At 45.0% G+C, this 9,132-nt stretch overlaps 1 protein-coding gene across 1 annotated transcript in view; it reads right to left on the bottom strand.

The window, feature by feature from the left end:
- The window catches only part of LOC146189779 (uncharacterized), a 22,730-nt gene extending 14,293 nt beyond the window's left edge, over nucleotides 1–8,437 (bottom strand). Inside the window, exons 1-2 of the mRNA XM_084605340.1 lie at nucleotides 8,076–8,437; nucleotides 1,187–1,340 (exon numbers count right to left, since the gene is read on the bottom strand). Coding sequence (XP_084461466.1) covers nucleotides 1,187–1,340; nucleotides 8,076–8,437 — 516 coding nt within the window. The remainder of the gene's footprint in view (nucleotides 1–1,186; nucleotides 1,341–8,075) is intronic.
- Nucleotides 8,438–9,132: the final 695 nt, after the last annotated feature.

Below are 9,132 nucleotides of genomic sequence, written 5' to 3'. Positions count from 1 at the left end.
CACGTTAAATTAGCAGCTTATAACCACTTATGTGACCGATGTTAGAATCTACACCTGCCTTGTCGGACACCACTTTAGATAACTTATTCATCCCTAGTGAACTGGCACAAAACTACTTATTACTCGCATTCATTTCTATTAGCCTCTTTTTTATGAATAATGTTCATTTGCCTGAACATCAGTACAGCCGCAAATGTGCGAGACCATCTTAGTATGAAACATTCCATAGCACCATTCCCTTATACCACTCCCGTTCGACTCAAGCATCGTTTTTAAGTCCATACAGCTCAACAGAAGCTTATCTCTCCACTTCGAGCTCGCACCACGAACCGCTTTACTCATTTTTTTATACAAATAAGCCCAGCTGTGAAAATGTCTCTCCACAGGTAACATCGACAGTAGAACGCTGGTGCATTGCAACAAAAATTACAACAATCCACGCGCATTGAGTGGTCATCGCGATTCGTTTGCTTGCAAACCAAATGCCTCCTCTACGTACTTCGGCCGATTATGGAGGCTGTATGGAGTCCGCATCAATTGCTGTTGCAAATCAACACCGCTGACAAGGTATATTTGACGAATTAGTGAAGAGAAAAACCTAATTTTGAAAGAAAGAGGTTCTGATCACAGGTGGAAATTGATAGTTGAACTCCATATGCTTTCATATATTCTATTTTGTCCATGCGCGCCCTAGAAATTATCATGCAGGGTTTTTGTTTTTCGCTACAGCAGCTAGTTAATGATTTATGGGCTGCAATCTGCTTACAGTTTGCAAGGGCGCCTTGCCTAAACTTATTATAACTAGAATGGAAATCAATTTAAAGAAAGGAAATGGATATGGTGCTACTGGCTCGCGCCAGGTTTGTCGCTCAGGGCAAAGTACACTGTTAATCTGGTTCCATATATACGCGTCAAAAAGTTTCGGTTATAAGTGGAACTTCCAATTATAAAAGAGGAAGTTCTACTTATAACTGGAACGTTTTTAACGCGTATGTGGAACCAGCTTCATTCCTTCGACTTAATGGAAAAGGAAGGATAAGAAATTATCGTGGAGCCTTATCGGCGTGCAGTGCGCACGAGATATGGCACCCACTACAAGCAAGGAGAAATCCACAGAACGACAACACATTTCATCATTGTCCGCCTTATACAAAGATGGGAATGAAGGTGACGCTGTGTTGATTACCTGCAATATGTACAGCGCCCTTCTTATGTGGTTCCCAGAGGTGTACTGGAGGAACGCATTGAGAAAACCAAGGTGCGATATATTGTGCCGCCAGAGTTGGTCCAGGCCAGCGTCAAAATTACCCCTCGTGAATTCCCTATGCAGGTCCGGTGATCTGAAGAACGGTAGTACGTTTGCATAAGCACTGGGAAATAGGACGACGTACTGACAGGTTAAGTCCGCACTGTCACAAGGGTAGCCGATTCCTATTTGCCGAGCGTTGTAGCCCAAAAATTACGCGCCTTCTTCTACAAAATTATTTCTTTAGAAAAAACAATGGCAACATCAAAGCTAAGCACGTCTGTACAATAATTATGCACGAAGCCTGACAGATGCCTTAAAGCAGTCCGAGAAAACGAAAAGGCGCATACCTTGCACTTTTGTAGATATCTGCTCCGCCTCCTAAAATTCAACTTTAAGTGTTAAATCCATATATTTAGCTGCATAAGACAAAGCTAGCTAGTTTGACACTTTCACTTCTATAAAAGTGACGTTATTTCTGGTGAATAAGACCTCGCAGTGGCTGGAGATCAGTGAAGAGGTTAGCCATGCGCGGAGGCGCAGATTGTTGTTCTCTTAAACTAGCACAGATGCAGAACATCGGGACTGATCGTGCAGGCAATTATTCCTTGCATAAGTGGCATCTATTATGCGACTGTGCTCGGCATTAAACTCGCCCTTTTTCATAGGCTCGCGCCTCGATAGTATGGCGGGCTGCGAACGCCTACTGGGACGAAGGTAAACTCGCGGAATCAAGTGGTTCAGCTCGACGATTTCAATGCACACTGGAGTACAACAGCCTATACTTCAGCGACGACTCCATTTCATAAACAATATATATATATATATATATATTTTTGCTATACAACTAACCCCCAACGTACCATCGCACTGACAGTGGTAGCCCATTTGATGTTTCCACAATAATTTTTATTTCTCAGTTTAAATAGCTCCTTTTGGCTACATGCGATATTTCGCAAAACGCATTACACCGCGGTGTTCCATCCTTTCTGAATGTTTGAGTCCACTATTATATATGTCGTTATTTAGCTCACTCTTTATCACACCTTCCCGTTAGTAAAAGGCTCTTATTTTGTTTTCCAAGAGGCTGCCGACTTCTAGCACCACTTCAACATCCAGGTTTCCTGCAGTACAGTGGCTCAGAAACTCGGTTCCATGGGCTGCTTTCGCAGTTTCAGCGAGCTTTCAATTTAGTGTCGTTCTCAGTTTAGAAGCTTCAGAGTGAACGAGAAGCAGGCTTTTAATAAAAAGCTAGTAGCAAGGATAAAAAATATTGCATACAAAATAGCTTAAGGTGAGAAACACAAGGTGGGGAAGTAACCTCTGCATATTGTGGCGACGAGGGAAGGGGGGGAGGGGGGGGGGGGTTCTTGGCACACAGTCATAGCTGTTAAGATTTCCCGAGGAAAGAAACAGTCTCATCATTAGCCGTTGTTTGCCAGTATTGCATTATTTCCGATTCCTTCGTGTCACTACTCCACGTTGCACTCCTATTGGTGCTGTTTATTCTTTCTACCTTGTTCTTTTCGCTGCTTTTGATTAATTTCTTCTCCTTCATTAAGCTTTCATCATAAAAGGAAGCAAGCTCAACTTGCGACGTTCATAGAGGTGAAAACCATTTCGTTTCCTTGAATTACCACTCAAAAGCACGACCCAGCGACCCGCAGTATGCTTTTCTGGATTCTACATAACACCTACGCTCTGAGCTAAACTCTCTTCAAACATTTCCACAATGTTTCTACATCACACACCAGATAGGCAAATCAAAACAATACCAAGAAATATATTTCACATATTATAAAACGGTGCACTATAATTAATATTTCCGTGGGTTCTCCTCCGGCAGGCTTCTATTGTTTTGCTGATATTTTCAATAACGCAGCTAAATCATTATTTTATGGGCAAGAGATACTTCAGAATCAAGCTAACGGTACGCATTTCAAAGTGAGATCATTTCTGTCAAAATGTTCATTAAAATCTCTTACAAAATTTTTATAGCTGCCTCAAAGCCACATTCAATAACACGTGTCCATTAATTTTAAATGGCATTTCGAACAAATTGCTTCAGCCTCAGGAAGGGCTACTGAATATAGTTTTCGTTGCGTACAGAAAACGCACAATGTCCTCCCGGGCATGGTCATAACATTATCTTGCAACATCTCACCACGTGCCTCACTGTTAGAGAGTTTTCCATAAAGCCGAGTGTAAAAAAACTACAGAACAGTGTCAAAAATACGACAAAATATCCTGTAGTTCTTTCGTAACCATCAAAGTTTTCTGTAATTCTGTAGTACTTTTCTGTAGTTTTTATGTATTATATTTGTGTTGTCTGTAGTTCTGTTGCACTTTTCTGCTGTAACTACAGAGATTTCTGATGTTACCACAGAATGTTCTGTTGTCACAACAGGTTTCCCCAAAAACCGCACAGAAATTCTGTCGTAACATCAGAAAATTTTCTGTAATTTTTCCGACTGGCTAGCTGCTCTTGCGTAAGACCTAGGATTGAGGCGAAGTCTGACTATGCTACATGTGATGTTGTATGGGCACGCCAAGCAAGAGAAGACATTTGTCGTTCACGTTCCGCTATTGCCGCTTTTGCACTGCTGTCACTACGTCGGAAGAAGGGCTGCTCTTGAAAGTGCAGAGATATGTCGCTAGCGCAAGGTGCAGCAGCTCCGCTTACTCGATAGCGAAAGAAATGCCGAACTGTGTGTGCATCATATGCGCTGCTCTGAGCACAAATTGCCCCGGCGGGCTCTGCATGTCCAAAGGAAGTTTGCTGGTTTGTGGCTGGTAGAGAGAGTCGTAAAAGACTACGTCGCACAGGCCGTCTTGGAGCTGGTCCCAGGAGCCGCTCAAGCTGATGGTGCAGATAAACGGGATACCTCCTTTCGGTCGGCTCGGTGCTGGGCGCGAGAGAAACAAGAATGTAGGGAAGGTCATTTACGTAAGATGTAAAGATCTTAGCTGCGCGCTCAATGTGCAAATGCGACGAAAAAGCAGGCATGTGACAGGAATATCTCTTGAAGCGACTTCGAAAAGAAGTTTGTATTCATACCCTAGTGCAAAATTCGTGAAGATGATATTTGTCTGTATTCGAGTAAGGGTTTGAAGCTCTGCATAGACTTTAGGGGTGAGTGATCGTGTTTAGAATTAGCCGACACTTTAGCTCTGACTTTAGGCGTAAAACGGTACACCATAAGTGGGTCGTCAGAGGACTCTTCTTGTAGTTCCCGGATCGCGCTCGTACTAGTTAATACCACTAATATCTTATCTCTAGCCCGTTATCCCACACACACTCCTCAGCATAGTCGTAAGCGACAAAATTATGTGAATGACCTCATGACCAGATACATAATATAGCCTTGCTCTAATCCAAGTTGCACGATCGTGCCTGCATTAAAGGAATAGCGGGGTGTCTCGGGTTAGAATCTCATCGCATCTCCTGCCGCTATGTCATCTGCCAATTACAGTCTTCTAGGGGCATGGTCGTGTTTTTTCGCTCACAGTACCGACGTCAATGCAACAGCGAAGTTTCTGGGGAAAACAGCCTTTAAAGCTGTAGCGGTAATAGTGCACCTCAACCCCTCCAAGCTGACTCGGACAGCACCATAGCGCGCTCTCCGCCACCAACGCCGGCTGATGTGGACTGGGAATCCGGAGGCGCCTACCAGTGGGCGTGTTTAAATAGAGAGTTTTAGCTTACCGTGATCCGCGATCCGCTACCGTGATCCGCCACCGCGCGTTCCACTTCGCATGCCCAGAACCCTTGACGCCGATAGATGGCGCCACATACTGGATGTCTGCACATAGACCTGCCGCGTCGGGACCAATCAGCTTGTGCGCCCCGCCCCCGCAGGGTAGCGGGCCACGGTGGCGGATCGCGGATCACGGTAAGCTAAATCTCTCTAATAGCTCGGGTCGGACGGGTTAGAGTAACGCATTACCGCGACCTGTTCTTTATACTGAAAGCTCCACTGCTTCATGCAAAAGCCAGAGTTTAGCCTGCCTCTGAATTTATGACCTTGAAACCAGGCAAAAGTCAAAACACACATTCCATGACTAACAATGTAGGCCATCTATGGTTATACATAGGAAATGAGTGGCGTGGACACCTGAACTGTGCCTTAAGGGAACACAGGAGGAGCGGTAGTGCTGGGTTGCGGAATAATTTCGACCACATGAGGATCTTAAAAGCGTTGGCTCTTCTCACGTCTGGCGATTTCATGTCGATTTGGCCGAGTCTATCACGTAACCAGCAAGGGCTTGAGTTAGAATTTCTGTAGGTCCGAAGCAGTGTTCACCATGTTTCGACCCAGCCACCCAAGATGGCGTCCACCCTAAAAGCCACGCTAGGTCACGTGAAGCCGCCATATATATATATATATATATATATATATATATATATATATATATATATATATATACTTGCCTAGCCCACACAAATGCGACACGCAAAGGCGTTCGTGTGATGTCCGATATCACGGCTGAGCACATTGTATACATCTGCTAGAAAGGTTGTTGAGAGAAGCGAATATCGAGAAGCCAGATTGGTACGCAATCACGAGGCGTGCCATGTGCGGAAGCCCGCCAAGACTCAAGAGACATTGAAAAATCAAAGTATGACAGAGCTTTAGCTCGTTATAACGTGGTTTAAGTAGAGTTAAATCTATTAATCTGCACGTTGGGTACAACGTTCTGTGTTACCGCGAGTGCCACGTATAAAATGCTGCGGTACCGCGAATGTCATACAGAATTCTACTAGACACTTGCGGCAACACAGCACGTTCTATGTCCGCCTATGAGGGGGAGAATGGCACTGGCGGACTCGTAATTCCGGGGATTTGGGTTCGGATGCATGTGGAGACTATAATTATTTCCAGTTTAATTATTACCTAAATGGATTAGCAAAATACCCCATATTATTTCCTTTGTGTTAGTGTCGGTTGGCTCTCTTTTTATGCACGTCAAAAGGAAGTCCGTTCTTTTCTTTGCGTCTGTTGAGAGCCACTGTTTCTCTAAAATGTTTTTATTTGACATGCGTTTGATCCTGCTTCAATTTCAAGCACACTTTTTAAGTAATGATGTTAAGATTTCTGAATTCGTAAGTTTTAAAATTTCCGGCGAGCATGGCATGCTTTTCATATTTCTTTGCTTACAACATTGCGCTTCGCTCCTCACGAAGTTCACCCAGCTCTAATGTAGGAATACACCCAATGGGTGCATTTTCTCTTTCCACATTACAAGAGGATGGCTAATTCAATTCGGCCATAAAAAATACCAAAAAATGCCAAAATATTCGCGTTGGTGCTGAATGTCACAATGAGGTTCTAGTAATCAAAACAAACAATCGTAAACAAATGTAAAACGATTAATATGGAAGCAAAATCAAGGCTCAGTATTTGTCACAATTCTCGGTGGACACTGGCATCCAGACGAAAGAACATTTGCCGGATTGCTATAAGACTGCTTAAAAGCTGAAATTGCGAAAGCATTTCGCTCTTCCGCTCATTTGATGCCTCCTGCCGCATGACCCTGCTGTGCTGAGGCATTTTGAGAGAATGTTTTTAGAATGCGCAAGGTGCCTGTCTAACGAGAGATTCATTGTTTTTGTTTTCTTTTGAATATTCTATGCGCAGATTTCGAGACGGTTTTGTTCCTTCAAATTAAACTGCAGGTTTATTCACCTGACTATTGTTACCTTTAAACTACAGGGCCTGCGGGAGAATTTTACTGTGCCTGCATCAATATCCGGATGAACACCATCGCATTCGAGTGTAGGATGTTCACTTGTTTCCACTGATTTCAAGCACATGGCACATGTCTCCATGGCTAAATTTCATTTTCTACCAGCGTAGCTAGTTCTAAGGCGCCCTAATCAACGTACCTTCAAAAAGCAGGACACTGCCTTTTGAGTTGTCCGGAGAAATTTAATGGATACTCAAAGTGCACAAATTATCGGCCCAATAGTGGCTTGCTTCTGTATAACGAAAAAATTGCAACACAATTTCATTATTGGGCCAATATTGATGTCTGAGTAAATATGAAAGCGCAATTAGGCCCACTGTTCCACGATAGTTGCTTGGCGCACTGTATCAGCTATTCATTTTTGAATGCTACGCTCTTAATCTGGTTCCACATACACTCCGCTCATAAGTGGAACTTTTAAAAAAGTTCCACTTAATAAGCGGAACGCTTTTGAAAGTTCCACTTATAACTGAAACCTATGTGGAACGAGACTAAGAGAGTAGCAGTGGCAGTTCGAATCCACTTGTTCTGGATGTTACTTTTCCTTATTGCGTTACTCTAACCTTCAAAGAACTTTTGGGGACATTAGGAAATTAAAGTGTCGGATGCGACATTGTCAATGGGCTAATGAATGCTCAGTCCTCTCCACAACGGAAGGATTTTATAGCTATAGTTTCAGTAACATGCATGGTATTCACGATAAAAAATTAAACCCCCTCCTCTTCCTACTCAGCTCAACAAGTGCGATAAAGAAAACATGTCGCACGGTGCTTTACCGTAGTGCTCACTGTGACAGTGTGGCCCCCTGCTAGTTAGCTATAGCTATAGCTAGCTACCCACAGGTTACGTCGGAGGTAAAGCTACGCCGTTCAAGCCAGGAACTGGCTCCTGAGAGCTGTATCCTAAAACAATAGAAAGTGTTCACAGGTACTTCAAGATGCAAGGAAGGAAACCTATAGCAGCACCAAAGCATTTCCACTGTTTAGATGGCTTAGGTGTCCCGATAATATTCGTTTAATGACTGCACTCTAAGTATCGCACTCACTCGGTTGTGTTGTGGGTGCGAGGGTCGTCAATTTACGTGAAGTTCTTGAAGGGATCCTTCTCGTCGAAAAGGGCACAGATGGCACCGTCGAAGGAAGCGCAGACGGCGTCATCGAAGGGAGCGCAGAGGGCACCCTCGAGGGGGGCGCAGACGGCACCCTCGAGGGGGGCGCAGACGGCACCCTCGAGGGAAGCGTAGACGGCACTTTCGAGGGGAGCGCAGACGGCAACGTCGAGGGACGCGCAGACGGCAACGTTGAGGGAAGCGCAGACGGCAACGTCGAAGGGTGCGCAGACGGCAACGTCGAGGGGGCGCGCAGACGGCATCGTCGAGGGTAGAGCAGACGGCAACGTCGAGTGAAGTGCAGATGGAACCGCCGTGGGTAGCGCAGACGGCATCGTCGAGAGAAGCGCAGACGGCATCGCCGAGAGAAGCGCAGACGGCGTCGTCGAGAGAAGCGCAGACGGCTGCGTCGAAAATGTCGACGAGGGCAATGGATTCAGGGGACCGCCTTTTTCTGGCTTGAGCGGGACAGCCCGTTGTTCTGGAAGTCCGCCAGACCCACCGGCATTTCTTCCTTCGTTCCCATCGACATCTTCCCCTTGGTTGCCATCGATATCCAAGTCGGTATTTAGCGCTGCACAGACATGGTTATACAGATCATTAATTGCGTTCTGCGTGTCAAAAGAATGATGAAGTGCATTTCTGCTTCCACTGCGCTTAAAGTAGTCGATTTCTAGAGACATAATATATATCATTGGATGGGTGCAGGTACAAATTGGCAGTCTTAAATAAATCACCCAACATGCAAGTGGCCAGCCAGACCACTGCTTGTTGTAGGTCCTAGTTTGCGTCTGCGAACTCAGTGGTCCACATATGAAAGGAGGGAGGGGTACCGGTGGCAGGTGTTGGGAGAAGGATCAAGGGTAGAAAATGTTTATTGTGGCGTAGGACGCTGGTGAATTATCGGGCAGAGGGCCCGCTGTAAACGTTTATACTGGGACAGCCTATCTGGGTCTAAGAGTAATGTGAACTGATTTCTACAGACCAACACAGTGTTTACAAACAAAGGGGGCGCTCCCGGCCCCGCAGC

Source organism: Amblyomma maculatum, chromosome 5 (assembly GCF_055883805.1).
Source record: "Amblyomma maculatum isolate TAMU_Amacu chromosome 5, ASM5588380v1, whole genome shotgun sequence".
Lineage (NCBI taxonomy): Eukaryota > Metazoa > Arthropoda > Arachnida > Ixodida > Ixodidae > Amblyomma > Amblyomma maculatum.
The sequence above is the reverse complement of the archived record's forward strand: the minus strand, read 5'-3'. Positions and strand labels throughout refer to the sequence as shown.